General features: G+C 37.1%; 1 protein-coding gene across 2 annotated transcripts in view; it reads left to right on the top strand.

The window, feature by feature from the left end:
* SYK (spleen associated tyrosine kinase) overlaps positions 1–15,252 on the top strand; it is a 197,669-nt gene that overhangs the window by 51,461 nt on the left and 130,956 nt on the right. For both annotated transcript variants that reach the window (XM_043977547.1, XM_043977546.1), the window contains exon 3: positions 2,667–3,115. In XM_043977547.1, coding sequence (XP_043833482.1) covers positions 2,702–3,115 — 414 coding nt within the window. In that variant the 5' untranslated portion in view covers positions 2,667–2,701. The remainder of the gene's footprint in view (positions 1–2,666; positions 3,116–15,252) is intronic.

Raw genomic sequence — 15,252 nt, 5'->3', positions numbered from 1 at the left:
AGTTACCTGGAAGTTTGTGAGCCTTTTCTAAAAGAAGTCTTTGGGAGGGGTTTAGTGACCTGCAAATGTGTATATGAGTGTATATGTGTTTATACAGCCATATATTGATTTCTTTTTATTGTTCAGTCATTTTCAGTCATTTCTGACTCTTCATGACCCCATTTGGGTTGTGTGTGTGTGTGTGCGCGCGCTGTTTGTTTGGGTTTTGGGGGGGGGGTGCGGCAAAGATGTTGTGGTTTGCCATTTCCTTCTCCAGTTCATTTTTCAGATGAGGAAACTGAAGAAAGCAGGGTTAAGTGACTTGTTCAGGGTCACACATGTAGTAAGTGTCTGAGTCCAGATTTGAACTCAGGAAGATGAGTCTTCCTGACTCTTTGTCCAACAATCTATCCTCTGTGCCACCTAATTAACCCAAATTGATATCTATAGTTATTTGCATTTTTATTTGACTGAATCTGAGATTTCATTGTTCTAAGGGAGCTCCAAGAGAAACATCTGGGACATCTCTGCAACTTAAAGTGTTAGAGAATTGCCTCTGCAATTTGTCCAGTGCCATCCAGATGTGTGTCAGAGGATGAACTTGAACCCAGGTCACACTGACTTGTAGCTCAGCTCTCTATCCACTGTGCACTGCCCTTTCTGTCTCCCTCAACATGTTATTAATATACAGAAATATACAGAAAATTAATATTTAGTGATTTTGGTCATTTCATTGTATATTCTTTTATTATTGTTTTAGTTAACTTTTTTCAGTGAATTTTGTTGTTTAGTCATTCAGCTATATCCAACTCTTCATGACCCTGTGGACCATACAGTTAGTTCTTGGGGTCTTCTTGGCAAGTGGTTTGCCCTTTCTTTCTCTAGTGGTTTAAGGCAAACTGAGATTCAGTGATTTGCTCAAGGTCACACATTTAGTGTCTGAAGCTAGATTTGAATGAAGGTTTTCTTGATTCCAGGCCCAGTGCTTTATCCTCTCTATCCAATTAACTACAAAAATAATAGTTTTGTTTCTCCATAGGTATGCTTACTATTGAAATTAATTTTTCTTGTTTTATTGTAAAGGCTTCTAATTTATCTCCATTGTAGGTAATCCTGACTCTAAGTTTTAGATAGGGCTTTTTTTTTTTTTACCATATTAAGAAAAAGTCCATTTATTTCTATGCCTTCTTATGGATTTTCAATAAACATGTTTATTGTATTTTGTAAAAATGAATATTGTACATCTATTATATAATCATGTTATTTTTTTTTTCTTATTAACATGGCCTCTTATTTTTATAGCTTTCCTAATTCTGAATGAACCTTTCATGCCTGGAACAAACCCTACCTTGCCAAAATGTACAGATGTTTTAATATTGCTATAGCGTCTTTGCTATATTTCATTTAAAAGTTTTGCATCAATATTCTTCGGAAATATTGGTCTGTAATTTTCTTCATCTGATTTGTTTCTCCCTGGTTTAGGAATCGAGATAATATTTGTTCATAGAAAGGATTTTCCTCAAATTTCTGAATTGTATATGTAATATTGGAATCAACTGTTCTTTGAAAATGTTTGATAGAATTCCCTTCTGGTTCTGGTTTTATTTTTTTCCTTCTGGGAATTAAATTATTGCTTGTTCAATTTCTATTTCTGAAATTGGGTTATTTAAATTCCCCATTGCTTCTTCTTTTTAATTTGAAATTTCCTATTTTTATAAATATTCATTAATTTGATTTGTCACTTTTATTTAGTGGGTTCTCTTGATATCTAACTTGGAAAAAATGTTTGGAAAATAATCCTTTATTTCTTCTTTATTTGTGAATAAACAAGTATTTATTAAGTAGTTACTATGTGCTAGGCTAAATTCTGGGAATCTTAAAGGGATGTAAAAACACATATGTTGTGATTTATCCTTTATGTGTCTCTTTACAAATCAGACTAGCTGATTTTTTCTTCTTTTTTGATCCCCCTCCAAAGTTTGTGGTTTGGCCAACTCTGTGTTAGTTTTTTTCTTTCAATTTTATTAATCTCTTTCCACTGCACTACATCAATCCCTTACGAATTTATTCTAGATAATTATTGTTTTTTATAGGTTTAAGATTCCATAAATTTTTCTAAATAATTACTCTCTCAACCTAAGATGATATATTTCACAATTACTAATGTAGTGGAACAAACACCAGACTTTAAAGTGCTGGCTTCTGGGTTTGATTCCCATCTCTGCCACTGGTTGTCTTGGACCAGGCTATTAATCTCACATATTTTTGGTTTCTTTATATGAAAAATGGGGATACTTGCCCCATCTATTTAACAAAAATAAAAGAACTTCTCTGGCCTGACTGTAATAATATATAACACCAAACCTGACGATGTCAAAACCAAGAAGGAAGTAACACTATTCTGAGAATTAATTCTAAAACTTTGATGCTTCCTAACTTTGTGACCCTAGGCAAATCACAAATTCTTTGAACATTAGGTTCCTCTTCTATAGATGATGAGTTTGGACAGGATGACTTCTAACATCCCATCTAGCTATAAATCAGTTTTCCTATGACTTTAAGAGTTCTCCCCCTACAAGTTGTTAGGAGGCAATTTTTTTCACCCATTGTTATTAATCCTTTGCTTCCATCATCTTGTCTATTGCATCCCAAAGTTGACAGTCTTTATGCTTTCTTTTCTCTACTAGGTACAGGAGTGTTGCTTTTGGCCTAATAAGTGGCCATGGCAACCAGCATGGTCGATAGTGCCAACCACTTACCCTTTTTCTTTGGCAACATCACCCGTGAAGAAGCAGAAGATTATCTTGTTCAGGGGGGAATGAGTGATGGACTCTATCTGCTTCGCCAGAGTCGTAACTATCTGGGTGGCTTTGCATTATCTGTGGCATTTGGAAGGAAGGCTCATCATTACACTATTGAGAGGGAGCTGAATGGGACATATGCCATTGCTGGAGGGAGGACCCACACCAGCCCTGCTGAACTGTGCATTTATCATTCTCAAGAGTCTGATGGCCTGGTCTGCCTTCTGAAGAAACCTTTTAATCGGCCACCTGGAGTAGAACCAAAGACTGGTCCATTTGAAGATTTGAAGGAAAACCTCATCAGAGAATATGTAAAACAGACATGGAACTTGCAGGTGAGCTATTTACTGTTCCCAGTGGAAAGAAATTTTGTTTCTATTAAAAATTTTTTTTGTAATCTATTTTATTTTCTATTTATATGTAAGGGTAGTTTTCAACATTCATTTTCATAAGATTTAGAGTTCCAAATTTTTCTCCCTCCCTCCCTCCCTTTCCTCCCCTTTCCACAGGATCACAATAGGGTTATACATGTACAATCCACAAGTGCTCTTTTTATCAGTTCTTTCTATAGGGGTGCATAGTAAGCTTCCTCATTAGTTCCTTGGGATTGTCTTGGATCATTGCACTGCTGAGAGTAGTTAAGTCATTCACAATTGCTCCTTGAACAATACTGCTGTCACTATGCACAGTGTCCTCTCAGCTCTGCTCACTTCACTATACATCTGTGTTCATTAGTCTTTCAAGGTTTTTCGGGGATCATCCTGTTTGTCATTTCCTGTAGCACAAGTCCATTCCACTAAAATCATATAACACAGCTTTTTCCATAATTACTCAATTGATGGACATTCCTTCGATTCTCAATTCTTAGCCTCCACCAAGAGTTACTATAAATAATTTTTTGTACAATTTCTCCCCCTTTTCTCTTTTTCATGATTACTATTGTTAACTGTTTCCCTTCCATCCTATTCCCTTCCCCATGATATTTATTCTATTATCCATCTTCTTTCATCCTATCTCTCTTCAAAAGGGATTTGCTTCTGTCTGTCCCCTCCCCCACTCTGCCCTTCCTTCTTTGGCCCCTCTCTCTTTATCCCCTTCCCCTCCTATTTTCCTGCAGTGTTATAGAGATTACTCCACCCAATTGAGTGAGTCCATTATTCCCCCCTGGAGCCAATTCTAATGAGATTGAGGTCTTTGAGACAATTTTGAGGAGTGTTAGGCTCATTTACTGCCCAGATTAAATAGATTACTCCACCCAGTTGGGTGTGTCTGTTAGTCCCTCCTTGAGGCAGCTCTGTTGAGATCTTTGAGCCTTTTCTGATGAGTGTAAAATTCATTTACTGCCCTGATCCTCTCCCATCTCTTCCCCCACTCCATAAGCCTTTTCCTGTTACTTTCATGTAGGATTTCACTTCTGCCCTTCCCCCTCCCCCAGTGTATTCCTTTCACCCCTCAATTTAACCCAAAAGATGTTATCATCTAGTTAAGTGACACAGTGGACAAATAATTACCCCTGGACCCAGGGGGATCCCAGCCAAAACTTGGCCTCAGACACAAGACAGTTGCCCACTGTACGACCCCAGGTATGTCCCCCAACTCCAATTTTTTTTTTTATGGTTTTCTAGGGTCTTGTATTTGAAAGTCAAATTTGCCATTCAGTTCAGGTCTTTTCATCACAAATATCTGAAAGTCTTTTTCATTAAAATCCCATTTTTTCCTCTGAAAGATTATGCTGAGTTTTGCTGGGTAGGTGATTCTTGGTTGTAATCCCATTTCCTTTGCCCTTTGGAAATATTCCATGCCTTCTGGTCCTTTAATGTAGAAGCTGCTAGATCTTGTGCTATCCTGACTGGGGCTCCACAGTACTTGAATTCTTTCTTTTTGGCAGCTTGCAATATTTTCTCCTTGACCTGAGAGCTCTGGAATTTGGCTATAATATTCCTAGGAGTTTTTGTTTTGGAATCTCTTTCTGGAGGTTGGATTCTTTCAATTTTTATTTTAGCTTCTTCTTCTAGAATTTCAGGGCAATTTTCCCTGAGAATATTTTGGAAGGTGGTGTCTAAGTTCTTTCCTTGATCATGGTTTTCAGGTAGACCAATAATTTTCAAATTATCTCTCCTGGATCTATTTTCCAGGTCGGCAGTTTTTCCCAGAAGATATTTCACATTGCCCTCTATTTTTTTATTCATTTGGATTTGCTTTATTGTGTCTTGGTTTCTCATAAAGTCACTGGCTTCCATTTCTTCAATTCTAATTCTTAGGCAATTATTTTCATCAGAGAGCTTTTGTACCTCCTTTTCTATTTGACTTTTCAAGCTTTTGACTTTTTTCTCCTTTCTTTCCTGCATCACTCTCATTTCTCTTTCCATTTTTTCCTCTACCTCTCTAATTTTATCTTCAAAGTCCTTTTTGAGCACCTCTATGGCCTGAGACCAATTCGTATTTTTCTTGGAAGCTTTAGATAGAGGGGCTCAGATGTTGACATCTTCCTCTGAGGGTGCCCCTTGGTCTTCCTTGTTACTGAAGAAATTTTCTATGGTCCTCACCTTTCTCTGTCTGCTCATCTTGCCTTTCTTTTACTAGACTTTTAGCTCCTTAAAGTGGGGCACTGTTTCCAGGCTGCAGTATCCCAAGCTTAAGAAGACCCAGGTGGTATGATTTAAGGAGAATCAGGTTCTTCCCTTGCCCGGCCTGTTTCCTGGTCCTAGATGACCCCAGACCAACTTGCCAATCAACTAGCTTTGTGTGTTGTGGTTGTTAGCTCCGACAAGCCTGTGCCCCTCCCCCACCTGGGCAACTTCTACTCGAGCCTACCACCTGGTTCTCAGTAGGGGTGTAGAATCCAAGTTCCACCTTAGCACCAGCATAGACCCCTGTAGTCTTTCCCCTGCCCAGGGCTCAGCCCACTCACCTGACTGAGCTTAGTTCCAGATGACACTGGTGCTTCAGCTGATTCAGAGGCTCTGGGGGTCTCCTTCTCTGGTGAGGACTTCCTGAGACTGGATCTATGTCTGGGTGACTGTGGGGTTGGGCCCAACTCCTGTATCAGCACAGCAGCTCCCTCCTTCTGACCTTCCAAGCAGTTCTTGGTTAGATGATTTCAGCACATTTTTCTGTGAGTTTTGCTGCTCTGGGCATTTTCCTATGACTTTATTTGGATGTTTTTTAACCTTTTCTAAGGTTACCCCAGTGTCAGGAAATTAGCTCACAAAGCCTTGTTCCCACCAGAGGATCTGAACTCTGACCTCCTCTATTTAAATTTTAATAAATTTCATGAGTCCTTTCACCATACCCCTTCACCATATACATAGCAATTTAAATATCTATTGACTTGACTTCAGCAAGATACAAGTTATATATATATTTTTTTAAGCAAGGCAGGTGGGGTTAAGTGACTTGCTCAGGGTCACACAGCTAGTAAGTGTTAAGTGTCTGAGGCTGGATTTGAACTCAGGTACTCCTGACTCCAGGGCTGGTGCTCTATCCACTGCGCCATCTAGCTGCCCCACAAGTTATATGTTTTAAAGGGTAAGTTTCCCTTTTTTTTTTTTTTTTTTGCCATCACATTAAATTTTTTTTTTAATTTTTTTTTTGTTTTTTTTTATTTTTGCAGGGCAATGAGGGTTAAGTGACTTGCCCAGGGTCACACAGCTAGTTAGGTGTCATGTGTCTGAGGCTGGATTTGAACTCCGGTACTCCTGAATCCAAGGCCAGTGCTTTATCCACTACGCCACCTAGCTGCCCCCCACATTAAATTTTAAGAGACAGACATTTAGAATTTTTTTTCTTTGTGTGGCATGTCATTTTTATACTTTACCCCCAATTTATTCTATTCAAAGAGCACCTTCTGTGTATAAGACACTGTGGTGGTTACTGGGAGAGATGCAAAATTTAGATAAGATATGGCCCCTGCCTTCATGGAGGGGATATACATATATTTAACTGTAGTATAAAATGGCTCATCATTGATTTAAATAATATACTTTTGCAATTTTGTTGTATTTTTATGTAATAATGTGTCATAGTATCTGTGTTTATATTTTATCCTTCATATTAAACTATAAATGCTATCAATCAATAAGCACTTATTTTTTGTTTTGTTTTGTTTTGCGGGGCAATGGGGGTTAAGTGACTTGCCCAGGGTCACACAGCTAGTAAGTGTCAAGTGTCTGAGGCTGGATTTGAACTCAGGTACTCCTGAATCCAGGGTCAGTGCTTTATCCACTGCGCCACCTAGCTGCCCCCAATAAGCACTTATTAAGTACCTTCTAATGTGGCAGACACTGTGCTAAGCTGAATATACAAATATAAAGACAGTCCATGTCCCCTAGGAGCTTACATTCTACTGGAGGAAGACAATGCATAAAAGGGAAGGAGTAGAGTTAAGGGAGGGAGAGTAGCTAACATCCTGGCAAAATTAAAAAAAAAAATCTTTCCTGTTTCATTTATCAAGGTTATACAACCTTAAAGTCATCAACTCCTTATCCTATTGATTACTAAGACTTTCCAATTCTGATTCTACATTTTTCAAATCCATTCTTTTGTCTCTATTCATATAACTATCAATCTAGTTCCTTATTACCTCTCATCTGTACTATTACATACCATCCTACTTGATCACTTTACCTCCAATCTCTCCCTTCTTTAATCCATCTTTCACCCAAAAAGCTAATACAAAACCAAAATCCATTAGTGACTCTAAGATAAAATACAAACTTCTCTGCATTTAAAGCTCTTCATAATCTGGCTCCAGCCTAGCTTACAAAATTTATTACAAATTACTGCCCATTCACACACTGTTCATTGAAACTAATCTACTTCCTTAGTCTTCATAAATAACATTCTATCTCTGAACTCCTATGTCCATTTTTGGAAAGCACTCCCTCTTTACCTCAACTTTATAAAACCCATATCTTTTTTTTTAATAAAGTATTTTATTTATTCATTTTTTTCCCGTTACATGTAAAGCTAGTTCTCAACTTTTGTTTATACAAGCTTTCCAATTTCAGATTTTTCTCCCTCCCTCCCCTCCCGTTATATATATATATATATAATAACATTAAACATATTTCTGCATTAGTCATGTTATAAGAGAAAAATCAGAGCAATGAGGAAAAACCTCAAAATAGAAATACAACAGCACCAAAAACAAAAGAAATGATATGGTTCATTCAGCATCTATACTTCACAGTTCTTTTTTTTTTCCCCCTGGATTTGGAGATCCTCCTCCATCATAAGTCCCCTGGAACCCTTCTGTACCATTGCATTGGTGAGAAGAATATAGTCCATCACAGTAGGTCAACACACAATGTTGATGATACTGTGTACAATGTTCTTCTGGTTCTGCTCATCTCACTCATCATCAGTCCATTCAAGACCCTCCAGGTTTCTCTGAACTCCTGTTCATCGTTTCTTACAGCACAATAGTATTCCATTACATTCATATACCACAACTTGTCCAGCCATTCCCCAGTTGATGGGCATCCCCATAACTTCCAATTCCTTGCCACAACATAAAGAGCAGCTATAAATATCTCTGTACATGTGGGTCCTTCTCCCCTTTCCATGATCTCTTTGGGAAAAAGACCCAAAAGTGGTATTGCTGGGTCAAAGGGTATGCACAGCTTCACAGCCCTTTGGGCTTAATTCCAAATTGCTCTCCAGAATGGATAAAACCCCTATCTTTTAAAGTTCTATTAAAATTCTACCCCCCTACATAAGGCCTTAGCTGACTTCCCCAACTCATCCACTCCATTACTAGTGACTTATGTACAGAGACACCTTATTTTGCTTCCTCTGAAGCTGCAAGGGTAAGTACAGTTGCTAAGTGGTCAAACATTTCAAGAGGCACCACTCTGATCAGATCGAATTTAGCCAGGATGTGGCCAAAGAACCCACTTCCTGAGCAGTGCAGCTTTATGTTGTTCAACTCTATCCTCTAGGTTACCACTGCATATGAAAGTTGAGATTTTGACATTCCGACCCTAAACACTTACTTTTAGTAGGTCACAGATCAAAGAAAAGAACAACAAAGACTTGGAAAAGAAAAATATTCATGCATTTAAGGGTTTTGGGATGACTGGATTTGCCATCTCAAAGAGGCTAGACTCTCATAGGACTATGGATGGAATACTATGAAAAGGAAAGTTGTATTAAAAAGAATTGTTCATCACATGACTCTTGTTCAGGCTTAGTGCTCAGGGCAATTTTCCTTAAAAAATCCTAAATTCAGAGTCTTGGGTTAAATTCTTAGCTGTCTTTTTATTCTCAGGCTTCTATCAGAACACATTTATTGACCATCTAATGACATGTTAATTTATACAAAACAACTTAAAAAGGACTTGAACTCTAGCCTCTTGAAACTTCACATCTATGGCTGTTTATCTTACTATATATGGGGTGGGATTATATTCTGAGCTCTTCAGACACTTCTCTGAACCTTTTCTATTCCCATTAAAATGAAGGATTATTTTAGTATCAAATATAAGATTCTAATGGAAAAAAGAAAATCCCCTTCTGGAAATAACTTGTATTTCCTTTTATATGCATTATGAGCTTTCTTTTTTCTTTTTTTCTCTTTTCTTTTTGGTGGGGCAATGAGGGTTAAGTGACTTGCCCAGGATCACACAGCTAGTAAGTTTCAAGTGTCTGAGGCTGAATTTGAACTCAGGTCCTTATGAATCCAGGGCTGGTGCTTTGTCCACTGCACCAACTATGTATTTATTTTTAAAGTTCTTAAAAAACTTTTTTTGAGTTCCAGATTTTCTCCTCCTTCTCATCACTCCCTTACCCACTGAGAAAACAAACAATATATCAATTATACATGTGAAATCAGGCAAGTTATTTCTATATTAACCATATTGGGGAAAAAAGCCAAAAAAGTAAGAAAATTATACTTTGACACACTCTGAGTATATTAGTTCTCTACGCTCCTATTACAGTGCACAATAATCTCCCAGTTCTTCTCACTTCACTTTGCTATAGTTCATATAGGTCTTCTGAAGCGTTCTTTGTCGTTACAATTACATGCCACAACTTGTTCAATCGTTTCTCAATTGGTGAGCATCCCCTCAATTTCCAATTCTTTGCCACCACAAAAAGAGCTATTATGAATATTTGTACAGGTCCTTTTTTCTCTTTGGGGTACAGACCTAATAGTAGTATTGCTGGATCAAAGGGTATGCATAGTTTTATATCCCTTACTGCATAGATCCAGACTATTCTCCAGAATGGTTGAACCAGGTCATTACTCCACCAAAATTTCATTAATGTACCTATTCTCCCTCATTCCCTCAACATTTGTCATTTCTGATAAGTGTGAGGTAGCCAAAGTTATTTTAATTTGCCTTTTTGGAATCAATAGAGATTTAGAGCATTTTTTTTATATGACTACAGATAGCTTTGATTTCTTCTTTCTGAAAACTACCTATTCATACCCTTTGTTCTTGTCAACTGGCAAATGGCTTTTATTTTTAAAAATTTGACACCATTCTATACTCAGTATATATTTGTGAAATGAGGTCTTTATCAGAGAAACTTTCTTACTCATATATTCTTTTTTTTTTTTTTGAGATCATTGCAACACAATTGACATGAAAACTTCTTCTAATTGCCCTAATAATGATAAAGTTCTTAGGAATTAAATGCATCATTTACCCATAAAGGAATGTAGACAGTTTAACTCCATTGGGCCCATCAATGATCATTCTTTCATGTTTACTTTTTTATGCTTCTGCTTGAATGTCAAATTTTCTATTTCATTCTGGTTTATTCATTTTTTCTCCTGAAGAATTTTTTTTTTTTGTTTTGCTAAGTAGGTGATTCTTGGTTGTAATTCTTGGTTGCCCTCCTCAATATCATTTGCTCCTTTGACATGGAAACTTCTAAAACTTGTGTGATCCTGACTGTGGCTAGATGATATTTGAATTGTATCTCTTTGGATCCTTGAAGTACCTTGACCTGTGCGAGCTCTGGAATTTGGCTATAATATGCTTTAGTTTTTTCATTTTGGGATCTCTTTTAGTAGGAGATCAGTAGATTCTTTCAATTTCTATTTTGTCTTCTGGATATAAGATACTGGGGCAGTTTTCTTTGATAATTTTTTGAAAGATGATATTTTGTTTTTTGATCCTTGGTTTTCAGTTAGTCCAAGAATTGTTAAATTATCTCTCCTCTATCTGTTTTCCAGGTCAGGTTTTTTTCCCCCAAGGAGATATTTCACATTTTCTTCTTTTTTTTTTGATCACTTTGATTTTGTTTCTTAATGTCTCATGGAGTAATTAGCTTCCACTTGCCCAATTTTAATTTTTAAGGAATGATGTTTAAATTTTTTTCATTTTTAATAATAAAATCATTTTATTATTTTCCAGTTACATGTAAAAAATAGTTCTCAACATTTGTTTTCATAAGATTTTTAGTTCCAAATTTTTCTCCCATCCTCCCTTGCCCCTCGTCCCTCCCACAGACATAAAGCAATCTGATATAGGCTCTATATGTACAATCACATTCAACACATTTATGCATTAGTCATGTTGTGAAAGAAGAATCAGAACAAAAGGGAAAAACCTCAAAAAAAGAGAAAAAACAACAAAAAAGTAGAAACAGTAAGGTTCAAACTGTATCCACAGTTCTTTTTTCTGTATGTGGAGAACATTAGGAATGATGTTCTTTAGTGAGTTCTTGCACTTCTTTTTCATTTGATTAATTCTGCTTTTTAAATAGTTCTTTTCTTCAGTGAATTTCTGTGTCTCTTTTACCATTATTAGGCCAATTTGTTTTTTAATGTAAAATTTTTTTTTTTTTTTAGTGAGGCAATTGGGGTTAAATGACTTGCCCAGGGTCACACAGCTAGTAAGTGTTAAGTGTCTGAGGCCGGATTTGAACTCAGGTACTCCTGACTCCAAGGCCAGTGCTCTATCCACTGCGCCATCTAGCCACCCCCTTATTTTTTCTTCAGTATACTTTGTGCCTCCTTCACCAAGCTGTTAATTCTCTTTTCATAAATTTCTTGCAGCACTCTCATTTCTTTTCCCATTTTTCCTCTACCACTCATCTCTTTCTTTAACTCTTCCAGTAATTTTTGTTGATCTTGGTTCCAATGAGCATTTTTTCTTTGAGGCTTTCCTTGTAGTGGTTTTTGCATAGTTTGTTTTTTATGTTTATGACTTGGTTTTCCCTACCACCGTAGTAGGGGTTTTGTTTTGTTTTGTTTGGTTTTGCAGGGCAATGAGGGTTAAGTGACTTGCCCAGAGTCACACAGCTAGTAAGTGTCCAGTGTCTGAGGCTGGATTTGAACTCAGGTCCTACTGAATCCAGGGCTGGTGCTTTAGCCACTGAGCCACCTAGCTGCCCCTACATAGTAGGTTTTTTTTTTTGTTTTGTTTTGTTTTGGTGAGGCAATTGGGGATAAGTGACTTGCCCAGGGTCTGAGGCCAGATTTGAACTCAGGTCCTCCTGAATCCAGAGCCAGCACTCTATCCACTGTGCCACCTAACTGTCCCCATAGCAGTTTTTTTTAATAGTCAAAATCTTTTGTTGCTGTTTGCTGATTTCCCTAGATTATTTCTTCACTTTAAACTTTATGCTAGAGTAGGGTTTGCTCACTTGTTGGTTGGGAGGCACTGTGCTAAGCTTCAGACTTTTCCATTCTTCTGTTTTAGGGGTAGGTCCGATGGTCAGCAATTTTTTGTTGCTTCTAAGGTTATATTTTTTTGTGAGTGGCATGGTCACTGCTCTCCTGGTTTGTAGTATTAGTCTTTATTGAGGCAGGGGCCTTGCAGCTACAAGAATTAGTATTCCCCTTGGCCCTGAAACTGTGACCAGGGCCCATGCTACCTTGTGACTGATCACAAGTGCTCTTCTCCATCCTGGAATTGTGTCCCAGAACTGCTTATCAGCAATAGACTTGCCAATCAGTGCTGGCCACATCCAATGCCAGCAATGGGTCCCCTGTAATCTTTTTCTGACCAGTTATCCTGATGCCCTTACTGCTTCTAGGGTGAGAGCTCTCAAAGCTACTGTGTTCCTGCTGCTTTATGGGATGTCTCCAAGGTCAACCACTAGTGCTCCTGCCATGCTCCAGACTTGCACCCACCAATGTGTCAGAAACCTCTTCTGCTGTCCTTCTAAGTTGTCTTAAGCTAGAAAAGTATGCCATTCTGATCTTTTTTTTTTTTTTGCCTCTGTCTCTCCAAAATTTTATTTGAGGCATGATTTTAAAGTTGTTTGGGTGGTAATGTTGGGGGAATTCAGCTGAGTTGTCTCTTACCCACCATCTTCACTAATTGCCTAATGGTTCCACTAACAGTTACTGTCTTAAACAAACCATTAATGTCTCTTGGCTCCTTACTCAATATTTCTTTTAAATATAGAAATGAAGAAAAATGCTTCTTGTTTTGCTTACAATCAGTTATAATAGATTTCAAAATAACAGTTGAGGTTAATTTATAAACAGAAGGAAATTACCTCAATCAATTAGAGTTTGGCTTATTCATTTTCTTCATTTGAAACTACTGTGGAAAGCTGAAAATATGGTGTCTTTTTAATGGGGTCTGGCCCTAAGTTATAGACTCCCTCCTACCAAAGCTGCCTGTTTCTGTCTGAAATATACCTTTCACCACTCTTCCATTGTCCTACAAAAAGTAGCAAATGATCTCTCAGCTCAGTTAATACTGTGTGGAGAAAGCTAGATGGAAATGCAGCATGGATAACTGCTCTTGGCTTGAATGAAAAAGAATGAAATCAGCTGAGGCCAGTCCTTTCTCTCCAAAGTCTACTCAGGGCAGGGACCCAAAGTACAAAACTTTGTATCCCCTATTACAAGGAAACTGAGACAGCTTTGTAGCCCATCCTGGAGTTTACCGTAAAAGGAAGAGAACCCATAGGAAAATACAAAGAATAATCAAACCGCCAAAAGGTGTTAAAATCAGACATTTCAAGGAAAAAACCCCAAAACCTAAGTTGATAAATCAACATAAATCATGCTAAAAGCAAAAAGAAAGATGAACAAATCCTCAAAGATATTGTTTCTTTTTTATTATGAACTTGACAAACATTAACAGATGTGAGCATACAAAGAACTGAAAGAACTTCAATTGAAACTATGAATCGATAGTTTATACAACTTAAAAAAAAAAAACCCAGAACAACAAAACTCTCCTAAACATAATAAGGCAAAGAAAAATGGGCTAATGCCTGATGAAATACAGAATCCCATAGACTCCCAAGATAGTATGGAACAATAAGAAAATCAAGAATAGATTTAAAGAGAAATTTGTAAAACTAAAAGTTAGGTTTGAGTATAGGTCAGAATTTTTATCTTTCAACTCAGAATTATATAAAACTCAATATATTAGAAAAAAATTGATCCTTCATAGAATATCTCTTTAAAGAAGAAAAAGAGAAATTAGGAGTTTTCTAAAACAAGTTCTGAAGGAAAGGGAAATGAAGAAGTTAAGAAAAGACATTTTAAGAGAACACAAGAAGGGGTAGGTAATATAAAAACAAAATATATCAATTAAAATCAATTAAATCTGTTTTAATTAAAAAGAAGTTTTGAAGCTAGGCATACACCCCTGAAAAAATCAAAAGATAAAAAAGATTTCATAATATAATAAAGTATTTATAGCCACACCAATGTGGTTGTCTAATGATTGGAGAACAGTTGAACAACATACGTTGTAACAATTGAAATTAAAATAACACTTTAAAATAATTAAAGTAGGGCTGGACTTTTTGTAATGGTAATGAAGAAGAGATGAAGAAAAACATACTTCTTTCAAGTGAAGAGGTGGGGAATTTTGATACTGGATGTTGTGTAAGACTCATTGGACTGGGTACAGGAATCATATATAGAAATATTGTTTTTGTTGTTCAATTATTTCAGTAGTGACTGACTCTTCATGACCCCATTTGGGTTTTCTTGGCAAAGATACTGGAGTGATTTGCCATTTCCTTCCCCAGAATTTAACACAATGTCTAACAAAAAAATGCTTAATAAAAGTTTTGGCAGCTAGGTGGCTTAGCAGATAAAGTGTTGGGTGTGGAGTCAAGAAGACCTGGGTAAGTTACTTAACCTGTTTGCCTTAATTTGGCTTCTCACTGGAGAAGGATATGGCAAACCACTCTATTGTCTTTTGACAAGAAAACCTCATGGACAGTATGGTCCATAGGGTCCCAAAGAGTTAGTCACAACTGAAGACTGAATAACAACACTTTTGAAGGGCAGTTAGGTGGCTTAGTGGATAGAGCACTGGGTCTAGAGTCAGGAAGACCTGTGTTAAAATCTGGCTCCAGACACTAGTTACATGACCCTGGGCAAGTCACTTAACCCTGTTTGCCTCAGTTTCCTCATATGTAAAATGAGCTGTAGATGGAAATGGCAAACCACTCCAGTGTCTTTGCCAAGAAAACCCCCAGTGTGGTCTTTTTCTTTTTTGCATTCACATAATCTTTATAGTTTACAAAATCTTCC

This window comes from Dromiciops gliroides, chromosome 1 (genome assembly GCF_019393635.1).
Source record: "Dromiciops gliroides isolate mDroGli1 chromosome 1, mDroGli1.pri, whole genome shotgun sequence".
Classification (NCBI taxonomy): domain Eukaryota; kingdom Metazoa; phylum Chordata; class Mammalia; order Microbiotheria; family Microbiotheriidae; genus Dromiciops; species Dromiciops gliroides.
This window is presented reverse-complemented; position numbering and strand designations above follow the sequence as displayed.